Source organism: Rhincodon typus, chromosome 6 (assembly GCF_021869965.1).
Source record: "Rhincodon typus isolate 14 chromosome 6, sRhiTyp1.1, whole genome shotgun sequence".
Taxonomy (NCBI): domain Eukaryota; kingdom Metazoa; phylum Chordata; class Chondrichthyes; order Orectolobiformes; family Rhincodontidae; genus Rhincodon; species Rhincodon typus.
Genome location: NC_063337.1, coordinates 21,015,202 through 21,037,831, shown reverse-complemented (window position 1 = coordinate 21,037,831; position 22,630 = coordinate 21,015,202). Strand labels below are relative to the sequence as shown.

General features: G+C 40.5%; 1 protein-coding gene across 3 annotated transcripts in view; it reads left to right on the top strand.

The window, feature by feature from the left end:
- Positions 1 to 22,630, top strand: part of LOC109921678 (rho guanine nucleotide exchange factor 17-like) — a 432,839-nt gene that overhangs the window by 257,148 nt on the left and 153,061 nt on the right. For all 3 annotated transcript variants that reach the window (XM_048597755.1, XM_048597756.1, XM_048597754.1), the window contains exons 2-3: positions 137 to 214; positions 16,575 to 16,757. In XM_048597755.1, coding sequence (XP_048453712.1) covers positions 137 to 214; positions 16,575 to 16,757 — 261 coding nt within the window. The remainder of the gene's footprint in view (positions 1 to 136; positions 215 to 16,574; positions 16,758 to 22,630) is intronic.

Sequence of the window (22,630 nt, the reverse complement as noted above, 5' to 3'; positions counted from 1 at the left end):
TCGGGATTCTATGATATCAAGAATGAAGAGAGGTGTACTGAGGGCAAAATAAAGTGAAAGCTGGATGATTACTACTCTGTTTCCTTGCTGTTTGGTATTTCACTCCTCATGGTGTATCCTTTCTCCTCTCACACAGGATATGAGAAAACATGTGATGATGACCCTGCTGGATGCAGAACAGTCATATGTGGAGTCCCTCCGAACACTCATACAGGTAGGTTTGTGCATGTGTGCGTTTGATTGCTTATATATAGCTGAGTTGAGATGGACGGCATTTTAGACATTAGTTCTTACTGAATGGGCAATCAGTTTAGCTGCCCAACCTCAGCTCCTCCAAGTGAATGGAAGAGAACTTCCTGAAAAGAGAGTTGGGGTGAAAAACAGCATGGATCTAATTTAGCCTTGCTACTATCTGGCCCTTCTTCTGTTTACAGGTTAGTGATTAGGATATACAAAAGGCTGATTTTCCAAAGCATAGTCATTGGACTCGGAATGTTAGCTCTGTTTCTCTCTGGCTGAGTATCTCCCGCATGTTCTGATTTTATTACCAATTTTTCTTGGTTGGTGAAGTGGTACCTAAGGCCAGATTAATGAAAAAAAAAGGATAAAAATGTGGTCATCTTTCAAAGTCGAAAAAAAATCACCTATTTGCATTTACAGTGCAGTAAGTCCTAAGGTTGTCCGTGGGAATGCAGTCAACCAATATTTGACACCGAGACACCTAAGGAGATATTAGAGCATCAGAATTTTGGTCAAAAAATTATTTTTTAAAAGGCATCCTAAAGGTGGAGATGTTAGAGAGAGGGAGTAGTTTGGAATATTGTGAGCAGTTCTGAGCCCTACATATAAGGAAGGATGTGCTGGCCATGGAAGGAGTCCAGAGGAGATTTACAAAAATGATCCCAGAGATGAAGGTCTTGTCATATGAGGAGCAGTTGAGAACATTGGGTCTGTACTTGATGGACTTTAAGAGGGTGAGGGGAGATCTGATTGAAACTTACAGAATACTGACGGACCTGGATAGAACGGACATGGAGAAAACGTTTCCATTGTAGGAGAGACTAGGGGGCACAGCCTCAAAGTGAAGGGATGACCCTTTACAACTGAGATGAGGAATTTCTTCAGCCAGAGGGTGATGAATCAGTGGAACGCATAGTCTCCACAGCCTTCTGTGGCAAAGTCATTTGAGAGTATTTAAGACAGAGGTAGATAGGTTCTTGATTAGTAAGAGGATCGAAGGCAGGACAGTGAAGTTGAGAAACATATCAGCCATGATCGAATGGTGGAGCAGACCGGATGGGCCAAATGGCCTAACTCTGCTCCTACATCTTACGATCTGATGGTTTGGGGAGAATTTAGGGAATTCCAGAATTTGGGCATGGATAATGAAAGGACAACCGCTAATAGTGGAGTAATTAAAATCAGGGATGAGCAATTTGTCAGAATTGGAGGAGTGCAGAGATCTCAAAAGTTTGTATGGCTAGAAGAGGCTTTCGAGATAGGGAGAAGCGTGATCATTGAAATATTTGAAAATAGCAGACAAATTTTAAACTTGGAGCATTGTCAGAACAGCAGCCAGTGTATGTCAGTGGGTACAGGGATAGTGGTTATTTGATGTAAATTAAGACTCAGTCATTGGTGTTTTGGATGAGTGAAAGGTAAAAAGGCTGGAAAGCAGAGAGACCAGTCAGAAGGGCATTGTAATAGCTCAGCTTAGAGGCAACAAAGGCATGGATGAGGGCTTCAGCAGCAAAAGAGTGGAGGCAAGTTCAGAATTGGGCAATGCGAAGGATGTGAAAATAAGAAGCCTTGGTTATGAATATGGGTATGGGAGCTTCATGTTGTCGGAAACACGACTGCAAGCCAGCTGGTTCAGCTTCAGACAGTTGCCAAGATGAGGGAGGGAATCGGTGGCCATGGGATGGCATTTGTTCCAGTGGCCAAAGATAGGGACTTCAGTCTTTCCAATATTCACATGCAGGAATTTCTGCTCATCCTACATTCATTGTTGGACAAACTGTGTAAGAATTCTGATCCAGTGGACAAATATGATGGAGCTAGGCATTGTCAAATATATCTGTGGAACATAAAGTCTTCATCAAATGACATCAACGATGATTAGCATGTAGATAGGAAACAGAAGGGGCACAAAGATAAGGAAGCACTGGAGGTCATGATGCAGGAGCAAAAAGACAAGGCATTAGAGCTGATTCTCTGGCTGTGGAACCAGGCAACACCAGTTCGAATGTCCTGAATCTTGATGGAGAGGCATTGAAAGAAAATGGTGTGGTCAATAAGTTGGGAAGGATGATGAGGAATGGCTTACAGTCACTCTGAATTTGTTAAAGATTATTTCAGTGCACAAACTGATTAGAGGGAGATGAGTATGGAATTGTGGACGAGACACATAATTGGCAGGCGACAGCACTTTCAGACAGTGGGAGAGGAAAGGGAGGTTGAAGATGCACTGGGTTTACATGATAGAAGGTCATCTTTCAAAGTTTGTTGTAGAGGCCGAGAAGCAGAGTTCACTGCACTGTATTGATTATGTGTGATTACTGTTTTGCACTAAAGCTACCCAGTTTAACTTCCCAATAACCCACACTATCTGATTAACTGGAAGTAAAAAGCTGTAAAATGAAATCTGCCAATATGTGATATGTTTCCCCTTCCCAACATGATGACAGAGCTGAGAGAAAAAGCTTAGCGAGTTGTTGTATTTTCCTCTAGAAAGCAGGGAAATGTCTGAATGCAGGTCCTTAACATTATAGTGAGGCTTGAAGGGTGGACCTAGTGAAGAGGTTTCTACTAGCAAGAAAGCCCGAACCTGGTTGATGTAACTAGATCCATAACTATAAGATACTTATTGATGAACAACTGAGAATGGTTCGACAGTGGAACTTGCGACAACGTGGAGTAGTTGGTCTAAATAGCATTAAGACATATAAGGAGAAGCATATTAAGCTCACGAGAAAGATGCCAATAGGTTTGAATGAAACATGATGAGAAGAGATTTATGTGGAACACAGATTACCTCAGTGAAATGACCTGTTGCTGTGCTTTAAATTCAATGCAATTCAACTCAAAATTTAATTCAAGTACATTTTACTGAAAGTAACAAAAACACTGAACAATTTATTTTGATGAAAAGGTTGGCACAACTAATCAATACGGTAGCACATGCGCCGTTGTGCTGATGTCTGGCTACTGTGAAAGAACCATGTTTGAATGTTTAGTCAGGTTGTGGCACAGAATGATGCATTATAAAAAAAGTGGCATTTGCAGCACATCAAAGTGGGCACCTCCCATGCCTTATTATTAATGTCTGTTGATAGTTTGATTCCTTGGTCCTTCATCAAGAAAGGACTACAGAGAGGCATAAAGGAAAATAAAAAAAACCCTAATTTTATAATAGAGTTGTAATGATAAGTGTGATTTAAATATTTTTTATGGATTTGGGCAGCCAAGTTGTTCTAGTAGTGGTGTCAGAAAACTGATCTCAGCTAAACTTTCTGCTGGGGCAGATAGATTTGTGCATCTTAGCGCCTCATCATTTCAGTCTTGTCAGTTTTGGCTGGTGAGAGATGGAGCACTGGCCAAAGTGGAGTCCTGTATATGCTTGATTGCCTAAGGAATGACTGATGAGTTGTATAAAAGAGCACCTGATTAGCTATGTGTAGCAGTCTAGGAGCTTAACTATCCAGCTTCTATCTACCTACCCATCTTTAAATTTTTAAATCCTTCAACTCCTCATTGTAAAACCAAGCAAAATGGCTTGAGTAGTTTAAAGTTTACCAGATATCTGAATGACACATTCATTAATCATTTTTTCTCCTGCATATCTGCATGACAGAAGTGCAGCCCTCCCCACAAGCCTTCTGTCTCCAGGGGAGTTGTCACTGCTTGCTGACAAAATTTATAAGCTCCTAGAAATCACTGTATTTCTGCACTCAGGCATGATATGGGCCAATTAGATCATCCATTCTTTGATTGACAGCACCTAAATGACTTATAATAATCAGTACCGTTCTGATAAAATCAGCCAAACATAGAAAAAGGGGGTTGATGTGTAATGTCTCTCCCTAGTTCCTGGGGCATCATTAGGAATCACTTCAGGTTGAGAATTTTAATGCAGGAAACTGTTTATCATTGGTTTTGATGACTGCCTTGTAGAGAGGATTCTGGTCTGCGAACACAGATCCCAATGCATGTTTAATGACACAGAACATTCATCACTCTGAGTATAGCTGAAGAAAGATACCTTTTGTTGAAGTTTTTCAGCCTCTATTCATCTGGACATTATGCAAGAATACAAATTCAAGGGAACAATCAGCATTTATACTGCGCGAGAGGAGAGTGCTGATTGAATAGCAAATGGACACTAATTGGTGGAGGTGTTGCCATGGAGAATGGACCAATTAATGCTCATTGCCAGTTAATGGAAAAATTTTTTGTTTAAATTTTAAACCAGGCAAGTTAACTTTGATTGCTCAGGGCATTGTTCTGAAACATGAACCAGAGAATGGCTGTTACCTGTTTTGGCCGAAGTCAGAAGTCACATGACACCAGGTTATAGTCCAGATTTGAAATCACATGCTTTCGGAGCATAGCCCCTTCGTCAGGTGATGAGAGTTGAATCAGGTGCAGTGTATGTTCATTCTGTCTGCAAATAACAGGGCCCTGTGTTTACATGTAGCTCCCAGTGGACACAGTTCCACCACACTGTGAGCTCAACTGATGATCATAAATTGGTTATCAGTGTAATTCCTCACACATTCAGGATTATCCAGCAAATAGGAGTTGGGAGGTCATGTTGCAGCTGTACAGGACATTGGTTAGGCCACTATTGGAATACTGCATGCAATTCTGGTCTCTCTGCACATGGTCCAAATCGCTGTATTCCCTGCCTTTTCATATGTGTGTGTCTAAATGCCTCTTAAAATTTGTTACCATATCTGCTTCTAAAACGTTCCTTGGTAGCAAGTTCCAGGCACCAACCATGCTCTGTGTAAAAAAATGTTGCCTCACATATCTCCTTTAAACTTTCTCCGTCTCACCTTAAACCTATGCCCCCTAATATTTGACATTTCCTCCCTGGGAGAAAGACTCTGACTATCCACCCTATCCATGCCTCTCATAATTTATATACTTCTGTCAGATCGCCCTCTCGGGGCACTGAGTATAAAAGTTGGGAAGTGATATATAGAATTTTATAAGTCAGGCCACATCTGGAGTATTGTGTACAGTTTTGGTCACCACGCTATAGGAAGGGTGTGAAGGCTTTGCAGAGGCAAAAGAGATTCACTAGGATATTACCTGGATTGGAATGTATTAGTTATAAGGAGGGGTTGGCCAAACTTGGATTGTTTTTGCTAGAGCATTGCCGTATGCCTTCTTTGACTATTTGAATTTGTCACAAGTAAAACCCAGAGTAATATCAATTGAGTTATCGGAAGTTTAAAGTAGCATTGTACAAACTGGAACTTCATTCGATTCAAGCTTATTAAACTTCACACAGAATGGATATACAGGATTGATTGTGGTGCCGTAGTCAAGGATTGTAGCTTGGATGAGTTTTAGCTGCCATTTCCAGGCTGAGATTGTCTATCATTGAGTTCACTAGGCCGATAACTTGAGTAGGGCGCAGGCTGTTCAACTTCATTGCAAAGTCACACACAGAATATAAAAAACTGGAGGAGTGTTACAGGTTTCAGTATTCTACGGTGACAGATAGATCAGGCTGGTTACATCTTCGATCTGAATTCTGGGCTAACTCTAACAACAAGTGGGATATTGCAACACATCTCAGCAGCCTCTAGTTTGAGAGAGAGAAAGAGGAAGAAACAGACAGGTTTCACATTATAAGTTACATGATTAGTAAAAGATTCCCTGTCAGTGAGGCTTTTGTGAAATTCTGAAGAGCAGTTAATTTCACTGTGTGCTATTCAGAGCAAAGTGCAAATAGAAGCATATGGGGAAAAGTGTAACATTCAATTGTACAATTAGCTTCCAGTGGACACTTCCCTTCTCAAACCGCATCCCCATGGCAACATGATTTCCATATCTCGTATCTAGGTTGAAATATTAATCAGCTATCCATTAGACTGACAATTACATTTTGTCTTAAAAGAAATAGACAATTCATTTACAAACCCGATATTGTATACGATATGGACCAGGAAAGTACTGAGTTAATTGAGCTCACATTCACTGTTTAGAAACCACATTTAAAGTTGTCACTAATCAGTGACTTCAGAGGGACAGAATATTCAAATGAGGAGAAAGAAAAATCAATTGCTAATAATAGCTGGTAAACGAGCCAAATCAGAGAATGATTACTCCAATCCAGATTTAGATCCTTACTAGATTTTAATTATGGAGACACAGAGAACATTTGAGAATCACAGCAGGTCGGGTCATACTGTGGTGAGAAATAGAGTTAAGGTTTTGAGTCTGATATGGCTTCTTCACAACAGTTCTGGAGAAGTCATACTCGACAAGAAATGTTCCCTCTGTTTCTCTACAGATACTACAGATGCTGCCAGACGTGTTGAGTTTCTCCACAGTTCTCTGTGTTTGTTTCAGACTTCCAGCATCTGTAGTATTTCACTTTAATCAATTATGGAGATACCTGTATAATATTTGCTTAATCAACCACAACCTGCACAATATCCTCAGATCATCAGCGTTCCTTTTACAATCCCATTAACATTGAATTCATTGGAAGAAAAAATCAGCTCGACTCATTGGTAATACTCTCTGAGTCTGAAGGTTGACGGGGTACTAAGCTTTTGAAAGTTTTTGATGGAGTGGATACAGAGACAATGTTTGTTCCCTTTTGGAGACAAGTGTAACTAGACACCAACAATACAAGTTATCAGTAAATCCAAGGAGGAGTTCAGTAGAAACGTCTTCACCCAATGAAGTGGTGAAAATGTGGAACTTTCTATCACAATGAATGGTTGCAGCAAATAGTACAGGTATATTTAAGGGCAGGTTAGACCAACATTTGATGAAGAAGGGAATAGAAAATGGTAGAAGTAAATCAGGAAAGGTGGAAGATGTTCATGTGCAGCATAAATGCTGGTATGGACTGGTTGGGCCGAACAACCTGTTTCAGTGCTGTATACCCTATGTATGTAATCCTATAACTAAAACTTACAGTATTGAAGAAGAGAGATAACAAGGTGCAGAGCTGAACGAACACAGCAGGCCAAGCAGCATCAGAGGAGCAGAAAGGCTGACGTTTTGGGCCTAGACCCTTCTTCAGAAAAAAAGTGTGAGATTCTCAGAGGCTGTCATTTAGATGAGACATTAAACTGAGGCTCTGTCTGCCCGTTCAGTTGAATATGTGATAAAAAATCTGATAGCGCAATTGAAATAAGAGCAAGGAATTCTTCTAGTATCCTGGCCAAGTGCCAAGTTTCAACTTTCAACCAACACCAAAAAACAGAGAGTGATAATTCACCTCACTTACTGAGTGAAGGCTCTTATTGTGAACTAATTAGCTGCTGCACATTCAAAGGGAATGAATTAGAATGATGTTTTTTGCAACATCCTAATGCATGATGTGATATGATGCTATATTAGGTACATGTTCATTCTAAATTTCATGCCAGCTTAAATGATATGAATTTTTACCTGTTGGATTAACACAGATAAAGTATAAAAGTAACATGGAAGATAGTGAAAAGAATGCTTATCAAAAACAAAAGGTCGTACATTTACATAATGCCTTTTGGGATCGCAGGATGTCACAGGGTGCTTTACTTTGAAATGAAATCACTGTTCTAATGTAGGATTGTAATTGCTAATTTGCACAAAACAAGCTCCCGCAAACCTCACTGTAATACAACCAGATAATTTGTTGCAGTGACATTGAGTGAGGGATAAATATTGACCAGGGCTTTTACAATAACTCCTCTTGCTCTTATTCAAAATTGTACTGCAGAATCATTTCTGTTCTCACTAGAAGGTAGAAGAGGTCATGTTCTAATATCTCATCCATCGCGCAGGCAGTGGAACATTCCCTCTATATTTCACTAGAGTATCAGTTTCAAAATATATGTCAGATCTTACTTTCATTTCAAAGTAAAACACCCTGTGACATCCTGCGATCCCAAAAGGCATTATGTAAATGTACGACCTTTTGTTTTTGATAAGCATTCTTTTCACTATCTTCCATGTTACTTTTATACTTTATCTGTGTTAATCCAACAGGTAAAAATTCATATCATTTAAGCTGACATGAAATTTAGAATGAACAGGTACCTAATATAGCATCATATCACATCATGCATTAGGATGTTGCAAAAAACATCATGTCAGATCTTAGAGTGGAACCTGAGCCCATAACTCACTAACACTGGGATAGGTACCCTAGCAATTAAGCCACTAATAATGGCTAGATCAGGATTTTTACCTTAGCTAAAATTGCATTGGGATTTCGGAATCTGGCCCACATTTCTTCTAGATCCAATTTTCATTGGTGGAGGAAAGGGCTGGATTCTGATTTACATACAGTGGAAATGCAAACCCATTTGAGGTTTGCTTCCTGCAGTGTGTGACCTATGATATTTTTTTTAACAGTAACCATATCAAAGATGGATAAGATAAGGTAGGAATAACAGCAAAATGGACTATGTTTTAAATGGTAAAAAAATTGCAGCACGCTGTGCAGAGGGATTTGGGTGTCCTTGTGCATGAATCACTAAAAGTAGGATTGCAGGTGCAGCAGGCAATTAAAAAGGCAAATGGAATTTTGTCTGTCATTACTAGAGGGATGGAGTTTAAAAACAGGGAGGCTATGCTGCAGCTGTATAGGGTCCTGGTGAGGCCACACCTGGAGTACTGTGTGCAGTTTTGGTCAAGAGAAGAGATATACTAGCACTGGAGGGGGTGCAGAGGAGATTCACTCGGTTGATTCCAGATTATGAGGAGACTGAGTAGACTTGGATTACACTCATTGGAATTCAGAAGAATGAGGGGAGATCTTATAGAAACATATAAGATTATGACGGGAATAGATAAGGTGGAGGCAGGGAGGTTGTTTCTGCTAGCAGGTGAAACTAGGACTAGAGGGCATCGCCTCAAAATAAAGGGAAGCAGATGTAGGACTGAGGTCAGGAGGAACTTCTTCACCCAAAGGGTTGTGAATCTGTGGAATTCCCTGCCCAGTGAAGCAGTTGAAGCTACCTCACTGAATGTTTTTAAGGCAAGGTTAGATAAATTTTTGAACAGTAAAGGAATTAAGGGTTATGATGTGCTGGCGTGTAAGTGGAGCTAAGTCTCAAAAAGATCAGCCATGATCTTATTAAATGGCGGGGCAGGCTCAAGGGGCCGGATGGCCTACTCCTGCTCCTAGTTCTTATGTTCTTATGTAAGTTCTGTCAAGCAATCAAGTTATTTAAATCCCCTGACCATTAAATTTTAAAAAGTTTGCAATGTTGCATGTTTGAAAAGAACTAGCGCTTTCAATTCCAATAGCTGTTTGTTGACATAACTCTAAAGGCTATCATTATGATGCTGTGGAGGTGCTGGTGTTGGACTGGGGTGGACAAAGTCAGAAGTCACATGACACCAGGTTCTAGTCCAACAGGTTTATTTGAAATCACAAGCTTTCAGAGCGCTGCCCCTTCATTACGGGCTACTGCTGCTGCATGTACTGTTTCTGGCAAAGGTAGGTCTGACCCTAACTCACACCCAGAAAGTCGATCCCATTATTTAGCTACTTTTTCCCAAGCTGGGTGCAGCAGGTGGGATATTTCTCAGTTCTGCCTAGCTACCTTGGAATTCTAATGATCCACTACACACAAGCTGTTGAATTATACTTCTACAATATTATTTGTTTCTGGAATGTGCTGTTATTTTTACTTTGTGTCCACTTATGTATCACTGCATGCAAAATAGAATTCTTCCTTATAGTCTAGGTCATATTTACTTCATTTCTAGCGTGTACAAATTCTGATATAATTTTCACAGTTATGGTTTTATATTATGAACAATTTCCTGTCATAAGTACTCACTTATGTCATAAGTACATAATAATGCTTCCTCCTCTCCTCAAAATGGTATGTACAACATTAGACCTCAGACGGAAGCTCTAATTAGGAGCTCATTTGTGTACTACCTACATAGATAAAAGGTTGTTGTATTTACAGAATAGGTACTTAGGAAAAGGAAAAGAATTTAAGTAGACTCAATCTAATCAGTTGCCATAGACAGCTATAAGGCTGCCTCTACAGAAGATAATTAAATATTCTGCACGCTTAATGAAAGGAAAATTAGCCTTTTTTTCTCCTTTTAACAGTCTGAATAATTGCAACTTCCCAAAAGAATTATTGTACAAAGCTCTAAAGGGAAGCAGCATACTGCATGAGTAGGAATTAATAGTTGATTAATGAGGAAATCTGCCAGGACCCTTTGAATATGGTTTTCATTCAATCTTCAATCTTGTGTACTTATTCATATTGTCATTCAATACAATATTGATTCTCAATATTGCAGAAAAAGCTTTCTCCATTTGTAGAGCTCTGGCAAAAAGATAATTAAATATAACCAGCTATGTAACTTTTACAAAGGGCCAAATGGCCTGTGTATAATAATCATTCAATGATTTTGTAGTTCTTTCACTTTGGCGGAGAGGACAAGAGTAGCAGAGCACATTTCCATGGGCACATGCTGAAACGGTCGTTCATCTTGCATTAGCCTGGGCAATAAGCACTTGGTAGAAATCACAGCTAAGTCTGTTCCTGTACCAAATGTCCACACTTACAAATGTTTTGGCAGAGCTCACCAGTTAGTTATCATGAAAGGGAGCCTTGGCTGATCATCCTCCTCTACAGTCAGACTCTTAAAGCCATTGGAATATCCGCATGACCAGTCTTGCAGATTAGGTAAATGAGCATAGATGAGAGGTCAAAACTAATGTTTAATAGGTTTAAATTGTTTACCAACTACCATAATGACCTCCAATATACTATTCCTGATCAGGTAAGGAGTAAAAATGAAAAACTGGGTGTAAGTTGCATTTATCAAGACATTGGCAGGCATTTGCTTGCACTTTCAAGGTCTGCAACTGAGGATAGAAAACAGTCTATTTATCCAACTTGATGAATTAGTAGGTCATTGATTTAAATACAGTGATTCATTGCATAATAGACATGATTTTGACTGAACCATCACGGAGACCAATTCATACAGTCAGAGGAGAATTATTATGGCACAGAAGGAGGACATTTAACTTACCAAGTCTAAGCTGGCTTCCTGTAGAACTATCCAGTCAGTCTCATCCACCTGTTGCAGCTCCAGCTATTTCCCTACCATTCCCATTTCCTTCTGAAATCATTGATCATCGACATTGGCAGCCTTCTCGTACAAAGTGAATTCCAGCTCATTACCATTTCATAATATGAATGTGAATCACTTTTTGGGAAAGATTGATGGCAAAATTAAACAATGTATAAATAAATAACTGTAGAACCCAACAAAAACAGTAATTCCTGGAGAAACTCACCAGGTCTGGCAGCATCTGTGGAGAGAAAACAGAGTTAATGTTTCAAGTCCAATGAATGATTGTAACTTCTAATTGTTTCTTAAACAATTCCTGCTTTTCTTTTGTCTCCGCTGCTCTCTCTAGAACTTTGTTCCGCATGTTGATCCTGTTTCCATGAAGTGTTAAGAACAATGTATAACTTCAAGTTTAATTTCTATTTTGCATTTTGCATGTTAGGAAGGGGAGAGTCATTTTTTAAGAGTTAGTTTTCTGGGCTTGATGTTTAAAGTCTGGAGTCTTTTTTTGTATACATGCATTTTACTAAGGTTTTACAACCCTAGAAGTGAGGAGCTGGGTAGTAGTTAGTGCATTAAAAGAAGGTAAAAGAAAATTGTGTTGTTGCCTGTTGGCAGGGATGCAGGACATACAGAGACAGGAAAATCTAAAAGTCAGTCAGTACATGTTTTGGCAAGGATCTAAGTATTAACTCTTTAGTGAAAAATTTGACAGGACATTTGGAAGCTGAGTTTAGAGAACTTGTGTTCTCTCTGTAGTTAACAGTGAGTTTAATTTGCAGTTTGGTTTAGGTTTTTTTTTCAGGTGTCTCAGGTAGAGAAACCAGCTGAAGAAAGAGTACCTAGTGAATGTACAGAAATTTGCTAGAAGGAAACCAGGTGTAGCTTTCCCAGCCTGAGGAAGGAGCTATGGAGTGGAGATGGGATGAATATTCATTGGGGCTTTGGTGTTTGGAAGTTCTGTTTGTACTAAACAACTGCTTTCAGTGCACGGGCTGCTCTAATATGTTGGAACTCTGGGAACTTTCCTATTGACATCATAAGACTCTGAAACATGGAAGCAGGAATAGGCCACAGGACCCTGAACCCGTTCCAACATTTATTAAGATTATGGGTGACCTCCTATGATAATGGGGTCTTCAAGATGGGATTGTCAATAACAGGATTTGAACCTATGCCCCCAGATTATTAGCATTGGGATTACTCGTCCAGCCACATTACCACTATGCCATTGTCTGGTCTGGACAATGCAGTGTGATCTGACAAGGTGGGGCTGTAATAAACGACAGCAGTGAGAATAATGCTATCGAAAAATGTGAGAAGGAGAGGTGAGAGGTGTGAAGTGGCTGGTCTATAGTAGAAATATGGGACAGAATCTGAATCTATGGAAGCAGGTATGGGATAAGATTGTCAGAACATCTCCCATTCACTGTCTATTGCCATCATACATTCCATTAATAGTTATAAATCTGGAGTTAGAAAAGGGAGAGGAGCTTGGTAAAATAATAAACATAACGGAAGTGGTATTAAGTAAACTATGGTTGGGCAAATTTCCAAGTCCAAATGGGCTTTGTCCTAGTGTCTTAAAAGAGATTGCTAGTGAGTTAGTGGAGGTACCTCAGTGGGCAGCATGGTGGCTCTGTGGTTAGCACTGCTGCCTCACAGCACCAGGGACCCCGGTTCGATTCCACCCTTGGGCAACTGTCTGTGTGGAGTTTGCACATTCTCCCCGTGTCTGCGTGGGTTTCCTCCAGGTGCTCCGGTTTCCTCCCACAGTCCAAAGATGTGCAGGCTAGGTGGATTGGCCATGCTAAATTGCCCACAGTGTTTAGGGATGTGTAGATTAGGGGGATGGGTCTGGGTGGGATGGTCCAAGGGTCGGTGTGGACTTGTTGGGCCGAAGGGCCTGTTTCCACACTGTAGGGATTCTATGATTCTATGAGGTGCTGTGCTGTGGATGTCAACTTTACACAATTGCTATCAATGATGTAGATGAGGGGAGTGAAAGCATGGTAGCTAAACTTATACATGATTTCAAGATAAATAGGAGACTATGTGGTGAAGAAGACATAAGGAAGTTGCAACAAACAGGAAGAACACCTAAGGAGGTTGCATGTAGATGTAGGCTGAGTGAGTAGGCAAAAATCCGCCAGATGGAGTGTAATTGAGAAAATATGAAATTGTTCATTTTGGCAGGAAGAATTAAAAAAACAGCTATTTTCTCAAATAGAGATAACCTCTACAATTCAGAGGTGCAGAAAGATTTAGGTGTTGTGGTGCATGAGTTGCAAAATATTAGTTTGCAGCTACAGTGCATAATCAAGAAGGCTAATAAGATGCTATCTTTAATATGAGAGGAATTGAACACAAAAGGAAAATGTTATGCTTCAGTTATACAGGACATTGGTGAGATCATATCTTAAATATTATGTGCCATTTTGGTCTGCTTGTTTAAGGAAGGATGTAAATGCCATTGTTGCACTTTGAAAATTTAAATGCATTTAATTAGATTTATTTGGTATAAAAATTTGGCAACAGCAATATTGACCATGAGGCCATAGGATTGTCATTAAATCTCACCATGTTCATTAATGTCCTGAAGGGAAAGAAATCTGCAGTTTCTTGCCTGGTCTGGCCTAAATGTAATTCCAGACCCAGAGAAATAAAGTAGACTCTTAACACACTTTTGATAGCCATACCAAGCCATTCACTCAATTATTAAGAACATAACTCACCATACCCTCTCTCAAATAAAACCAAGAAAGTAAGTTGTGAAAGGATACAAATATACTCAGAGGGATATAGATAGGAGACAAAGGTCTAGCAAGTGATGTATAATGTGAGAAAATATGAAATTGTCCATTCTGGCATAAAGAATGAAAGGGAAGCAGATTGTCTAAAAGGTGAGAGTTTGCACAGCTCTGACATGCAAAGTGATCTTGGAGTCCCAGTGCATGAATTGGCAGAAGGCTAGTCGCAGGTACAGCAAGCAATGAGGAAAGTTAAAGAATGTTGTTTATTGGATACAAAAGAATGGAAGTTATGCTTCAGTTATGCAGGGCTCAGAGATTACATTGAAGGTGCTGGGAACTATATGGGTCTCCTTATATCAGGGATGACGAAATTATATTGGAAACTGTTCAGAGAAGGTCAGCACCACACGTCCCTGTGACCTTGAGTCGAAAAGGATGTGGTGAATGATGGCCAGAAGAGAGGGTCAGCAACAAAGGCAGGTGGAGGTTTCCAACAGGTAACCCCTCTTCCCATTGCTGGGTCCCTCAATTGGAAACTGAGTGCCTTTGAAAGAAGAAATCTCCTCCTCAGGAGCCCGCAATCAAACATGTCCCAGGATTTCCTTGTCAAACTCCCTACAAGGCGATCATCTCTGACTGTCAATGCAGGCGGCAGTGGGATGAGTCCCTTAAGAGGTCATAACATCCTCATTTAAGTGCCTCAATTGGTAATGGGCCAGGTTAGCTTACCACTGGCCTTCCCACCATGCACTTAGTTGAGGTGGAGAAGCCTGTCAGCTGATTAATTCCTCCAGTGCCATCAAATGTGCCATCAAGGGGGGCAGAAGATTCAGGAATGTGGAGGGTGCAGTCTAAGTAATGGCAGATTCTGTCAGATTGGGTCTTTTAGCAAATTATGGCCCATGTTATCAAGCATACATTTCCTGTAAGTGTTCCAACTTGCTTGCCACTCAAATGTTATAATGGATAAGTATGTCCAATTTGCCGTGACAAATGTCCAAGGTGGTTTATTTGTTACAAATAAATAAATAGCACAGCTGTTAGAGATATTCGGCCAATGATGTCTTTTTCAGTAAAAATACATCCAGCTTTGTTTCCAGTGGATGATATGACCTGGAGCTTTTGATTGGATTACTACCCAGTAACTCACAGCTGGTCAGTATCTAAGACTAAGAAGTGTTAGCAGTTAAAGATACTTTTTCTTATGTCCTGTCTTTCTCGAATTTCTGGGTCAGTCATTTTTAAGCTTCAGTGGGCCACACACGGTGTGAACTTTGGGCTCAGGATTCAATCTTTCATCTTAACTCTGATCCTCCCACTCCTTCTGCTCTGGATAGGGGTTTAGGCAGCCAAGACAGCTGGCTACTGAAACTTTAACCACATGGATAGCAGAAGAATTCCCTGAATCCTGAGCCAAAAAAGAAATAATGTGGATTGCAAACCACATTGTTCAGTGTTGGCAGTTCTGTTCCTTGGAACAGTTCTGAAGAAGAGTCATACTAGAATTGAAAAGTTAATTCTATTTCTCTTTCCGCAATTGCTGTCAGACCTGCTGAGTTTCTCCAGCATTTTCTGTTTGTTTCAGATTTCCAGCATCCACAGTATTTTGCCTTTATAATGGACCATATATTCCCTAAGTTGAACCAGTGATCTTGTACTCCCAGCACAGGTGTGCAAAGTGGAAGCAAGCGTTTGTGAACTTGAGCTTATCAAAAACTGCTCTGCCCATATACCATATTGCACTCATCATGCCAGAAGATGCTTCGTTTTCCCAGTTACCAATGGCTTGATTTCAAATTTCTCATCCATGGTCTCTCCGTGGTTCAAGGAGGCAGCTCATCACCACCTTATCAAGGGCACCTAGAGACAGGGAATAATTGCTGGTCCAGCCAGTGATGCCCACATTACACAATCGAATCAAAACCGAATAAATAAAAAGCTTTTCCAATCTCCAGCAACCCTCCAGCTTCATGAGATCTTGATATAACTCCAACTGCAGAAGCTTGCGCATGCCCGAATTGAATCAGTCTGTCATTGGTGGACATACATTCAATACATTTCCAAGTTTTCTGAAAGTTGGTGGATGAGAAAATGTTTCAGTATTAGTGGACAAAAGTGCTTAAGGGCCTTAGCTGGACTCCCAGTCTGCACTGGGTTAGCTCATCATGGAGAGAGCAGAGTTGGGATATGACAATTGGCTCATCTTCCAAGAGATGGGAATCTTGTTGTTTTCTTGCCACAACTTTGGCTAACTTTTGACACTGTGCTTGTGCCATGAAACTTAAAAACAGCATGACGTGGAATAGGCAGCAGGATTTCAATTGAGGTTTGGAATTGGATGCATGTTCCACTGTTGATGAACTATGCCACAATATTGATGCTGTTGAAAACTGTCTGACACCAGCCATTTTAAGAAAAGTGGAAAAGAAAAGGAATGTGTTTCTGTGGAATTTCAGTGCATAATGATAGCTGATTTGCTGGTCACCTTTACTGCCATTGATGAATAGTTGGTGTGATATTTCTCTTTGACAGGGATACATGAGGCCTCTGAAGCAGCCAGAGAATTCCTGTATCTGTGACCTGGCCCTCGTAGATGATATGTTTTTCCAGATTCCGGAAATCCTGGAGCACCATGAGAAGTTTCTGGAGCAGGCTCATCAGTGTGTCCAGAACTGGCATGAGAAACAGAAAGTGGGAGACCTGATGATTGAAACAGTGAGTACTGTACAAAACAACATGGCTTCCAAGCAAAGAACTGATCTTTGCTAAGCTAGAAGGGGGTGGGGGGGCAGGGATGCGGGGGGTTGGAAGGAACTTGGACACCATTTAATTTATTTATTCCTACAGCTGTTTCTCCTTCATATAGCAAGTCTGAAATAACCTGCAGCTGATTGTAGGGCAGTCTTGGAGAACAAGACATGTTACACATGCAGAGCATTTGATCAAAGTACTTTGCTCCTGTGAAGACCCAGTGAGTATATTTCAATGAAAGGGTCAACTTGACTTGTTACCCTATTGACACAAGGCAGGAATCTGTGTTTCTTACTGGCTGAGACACATTCCAGTGTGTTACATAATGCAGTGGGATATACATTGGTGTGAGCATTTCAAACATAGGAGACCAGGATTCAACATGTTTTACAAAGAGTTAGCCTTGAATAGATTGTTTGTAAATTTGAAAGTTGTAATACAACGACTCACATTTCGATAGTCTTAAATGCAAGAAAAGAGCTTAACAGAAGCACTAATTGAACAAAATTGATCCTAAGGGACAAATAGTTAACTAATGATTGATCCTGTACCCCTGTCTTCCGCAATAAAAGGTTGATATACTTTGAAGGCTTGAGCAGTTTACCAGTTTTTCTGTAGAGTTTGATGTATTCTTGACCAGACTATTTTTCTAACATAATATTTTATCCTTAAAAGGCTGTTACTACTGAAAAAAATGTTGAAAATCAGCATACTGGTAAATAGATTTGAAAGTGTTAGAAGCTACAACAAAACCTCAAGGTTTACATGACTGGATCAATAAATGTGATTATGGGGTTCAAGTTTAATATTAATGGTCTTTAACATGTTAGATTAAATATGTCTGTTTTTCTGTATTGCAAAAAACATTTTGCCAAGGAAGGTGCACCTAACCTCCTGACCTGACCAGGGAGAATAAATGTGGAAGAATAGCGAAGAGAATGATCTTCATTGAGAGTCATAGAGCAGGAAAAATAACCGAAAATGCTGAAGATATTCAGAATAAGATGCAGGCTTCCTTTGCTCTTTTTCTTCATTCAGTGAATGCGAAAGGGTGTTAATTTTTTGGGCATATTTCTTCCATTTTTCAAAATAAAGATGAATGCCCTTAATATAGATTTACTTGGCTCGGATCACAGTTGTTCCTTTCATGTGTTCCTTTGATAAAGGGAAGTCTTTCAGAATCACTTCAAATACTGCTAAGGAAGAATCTCCTGTGAAACTCCTTGGGCTGTCAAACACGTAGTTAACCACCGTTGGTGCAGACAAGGTGGAGCTATAGCTCACATTGATCAAAATGGGGTTTACGACTGCTATTCACTAATATTACCAGTCAAAATCCTGGGGAGATAAGTCTTCAGGTGAAGTAGTGTTGGAAGGCAGGAGACATTTGGTTTTAGGCATGTAACTGTAGTTCAGTACCCATTTTAAAGTCATACATTTAGATGTATTACACTTATTCCCGTTATACATCCTATGTCCATGCTCCGTCAATGTTGTCTTGTCTGCACTGGAGTGCTGCTTTATTGCATGAGAGTGTAACTGGAGTTTGTTGAAACAAGAAGTTAAGTGAAAGAGGGAGGAGGTAATTGCACTTTCCTTTTCTCTTATTGGTGAGTACTTCTGTTCTTTAATGTCCAAGTCAGGTTTTAGGGGATTTGGTGCCTAATGGGAAAAAGGAGAGAGCAGGGAAGGACACTGAGAGTGAGCAGGAAATAGAAATCGGGGCCAAGGCTTGAGGCGTACACACTCTGTTGGGAGCCCAGAGAGTGAGACAGGAGCCAGCAGAGGAGGAGACTCAGGGATCAGAACCAGTGAATAAAACAGAGGGGCATCACAGGAAAAGACATAAGTTCATTGGTTAGTAAGTAACCGTTAATTTGAATGCCTATTCTAAGTTGCTTTCAGATTAGGGGTAAATTGAAGAAATATTTTACAGGCTAAAAACCTAAAGATGAGGAGGAAATTTAAAAATAGATTTTTAAAACTAATTAAATAATTTGGAGTTGCAGAGCCAGGTAATGTGTTATACCTGCATAACATGGGTACAGAGAAACCGCATCTGTAGCAGCGTTGGTTGCTTGAGGAACTCTGGTTCATAGTTGATGAGCTGGAGTCTGAGCTTTGAACACTGTGACACATCAGGGAGGGGGAGGAGTTATCTGGATGCTGTGTTCCAGGAGGCAGTCACACCCTGTAGCTTAAGTACTTCACAATTGGCCAGTGGTCAGGGACAGGATGGCGTGACTACAAGTGAGGCAGGTAGACGGACCTTGAATTTAGCACTGGAGAAGCCTCAGCTCTTGACCTAGTACAAGTCTGAGGTACTTGCTCCCTGTGTGCATGAGGAAAAGGACTGTCAGGAGGTTGGGCAAGAAGTTAGAGGATTGGAAAGCCTTTAAAGACCAATAAATTCAACTGAAAGGGAGGAGAACTTGAAATATGAGTTTAAGCTAGCTAGTAGAAGATTGCAAGAGTATTTTTAAATGTAAAAAAAGGTAAGAGAGAGGCAAATGTGGACATTGGAATTTTGGAACATGAGGCTGGAGAAGTAGTAATGGGGAACAAAGAAATGGCAGAGGAAATGAATAGGTACATTGCATCAGTTTTCATAGTGGAATACATCAGCAGCATACCAGAATTTCAAGGCAGTCAGGGGACAAAGGAGAGTGTTGTGGCCATCAATAAGGAGAAGGGAGTGGGGAAGCTGAAAGGTGAGAAGGTGGAGAAATCACTCACATCAGATGGATTACACCCCAGGGTTCTGAAGGATATAGCTGAGGAGATTGCAGAGGCATTGGTGGTGATCTTTCAGCAATCACTGGAGTCGGGGAGGGTCTGAGAGGACTGGAAAATGGCTAACGTAACGCATCTATTTTAAAAAGGGAGGGAGGCAGAAGACAAGAAATTATAGGCCAGGTGCTATATAAATTATAGACCAGGTGGTCATTGTTAAGATTTTAGAAACCATTATTAAGGTCAAGATTGTGGGATATTTGAAAGTGCATGGTAAAATAGGGCTGAGTCAGCACAGCTTCATCAAGGGGAGGTCATGCCCGACAAATCTCTTAGAATTAGCAAGTTAGACAAAGGAGAGACAGAGGACGTGATCTATTTGGATTTCCAAGGGCCTTTGACAAAGTGCTGCACTGGAGGCAGCTAAATAAGATAAGAGCTCATGGTGTTAGGGGTAAGGCATAGATGGATAGAGGATTGACTGATTGACAGTTAGGAAGGTAAATGCAATGTTAGCATTTGTTTTAAGGGAACTAGACTACAAGAGTGGAAATGTACTGCTGAGGTTTTATATGGCTGTGGTCAGATCGCATTTGGAATATTGTGAGCAATTTTGGGCCCCATATCTAAGGAAAGATATGCTGTCATTGGCGGGGGTCCGATGGAGGTTTGGAAGAATGTCTCTGGGAATGAAGGGCTTGTCATATGAGGAGTGTTTGAGGACTCTGGGTCTGTACTCGATGGAGTTTAGAAGGATGAGTGGGGTAGATCTGATTTAAATGAATACCGAGAGGGCTAGATGGAGTGGATGCAGAGAAGATGTTTCTACTAATGTGAGAGACTAGGACCCAAGGGCACAGCCTAGTGAAGGGATGACTTGTTAAAACTGAGATGAGGAGGAATTTCTTCAGCCAGAGGGTGGTGAATCTTTGGGACCCGTTGCAACAGGAGGCCAAGTAATTGAGTGTCTTTAAAACAGAGATTGATAGTTAAGGATCAACGGATATGTGGGGAAGGCAGGAGAATGGGGTTGAGAAACCTATCAGCCATGATTGAATGGCGGAGAAGATGCGATGGGCCAAATGGCTTAATACTGCTCCTGTGTCTTGTGGTCCATTTTTATAATGAACAATCCATGTAGCTATCTGTTAGTTCAGAACTTGATACTTTTCTTTGAAGTTTTTCATCTTGGACTCAGGACAATCAAGAGAAGAATACAAATGATTGTCAGTCAAGCTGACAGTGTGGCGCACTTGCACATGCTGCAAGTTACACATGTTAATATACAGGGCTCTGTTCTTTGCAGACAGGAGGACCTTGTACATGCACTGCACCTATTTCAACTCAACAAATAGGTGATAACTTTGGTTCATTTTTCAGGGCAATGCCATGACCAATCAGTCAGCCATCCTGGTTTAAAATTTAACGAAGCTTGGCTGTAGGTTGTCGGTCACCATCTAACTTTCGCAATGTGCGTAGCAACTTTTCTACCAATCAGAGTCCACTTGTCAAACAATCAGCACTTTCCTCTCATACAATATAAATGTTCTTTTCTCCTTACAATTGTATTTCTTGCAAATTGTCCTGATAAATTCAAGCCAAAGAGCTTCAATAAAATGTGTCTTTTTTGCAGCAGTACTGAAAAATGCCAATGTAAAATCTCATTCCAGCAGTGGTTGTGATTGGTTCACATTGGCAGTTTAATTGCAAATGTCATTAAGAGATCAGGGTTAAAAGGATGGGAGAGGAAAGCAGTGGTAAGATTGAAAAATAGGTAGTTATATTTGTGAAAACTTTGTCCTTTTTCCACCAAGTGGGTTCATATTACTGTAAACTGGGAAGAGCTGCACAGCTTTGGCTCTACTGAGGGCTTGGTTGAACATTCTGATTAACATTTCTTTTGTTTTCAGCAATAAAATTCAGTTTGCATTATTATTTCTGAAGGTTAGAATGCCTGTGGAAGTTTTGCAGTCTAGTAATTGCAAATCGGCATTGCTGATATCAAGCAGCCTCTGCCTTAAGAGTGAATTAATTTATCTACTGCAAGACCGTCTCTGCAGTTACAGGTGAAAATGTATCTGTCAAGGCAACAGGTCTGCATCAATTCCTTTAGAATGCTATCTCCAGTTTTGAGATTACTGTTGGTATCAACCCCACAATTTGAAATGGGCAGAAGCTGAACGGCAGCAAACTCAATTTGAAACACTTTCATTCTTTTGCTTGAGGGCTAGGATATCAAGATTTGCTAATTGAATCCACATCTGGATCTGTGGCATTTATTGTTCATTAGATTTTTATACTTTGGGTCTTTCCTGCAATGTTCTTCCATGTTTGACTACTCTTATGGTTTATTGGGAAGGGAACTACTGCTGCAGCATTAGTTCTGACAGGCCTTTTTATAATCCATATCTTGAAGACAGTATTTATCTGTTCCACTATTGCTGTGTTCCAGAAGAACAACACACAAATTGACTGCTATGCTTCCTACTTTACAGCATCTTCAAGCACTTAATTGGCTGTAAATTGCTTTAGGACGTCCTTAGGCTAGTTTGTTCTTTTCTTCATCTGGAAGAATGCTGGATAGAAGCTGTGTTCCCATCTGACAGCCTGCACACATCTGCATTTTCTAACAGGTCAACAAACCTCACTTTTACATACAGCTCAACTATGTAGGTGGCCCTCTTGCCAATAGAAGCTGGAATGGCAGATGTGGTGCCCCTCCTGGAGTAAATGTTACACAACAGCTAGTATGTTAGAGCATCAGTGCATAGTACTAGAATAAGGTAAGTTCCGAGTCAGTGCCCAGGACCCCTTACACTGCTGATATCTTAACCTCAGACCTATCACCTTGGTAAAATGATTAGCAGGCACATGTCATTTCTCTACAGGGAGGAGGAAATAATCAAAGGCAGGTCTAATTACTGAGCTGCCCTGACGACCTGCTCAATAGAGCAATAGAACATAGAACATAGAACATTACAGCGCAGTACAGGCCCTTCGGCCCTCGATGTTGCGCCGACCTGTGAAACCAATCTGAAGCCCATCTAATCTACACTATTCTATTATCATCCATATGTTTATCCAATGACCATTTAAATGCCCTT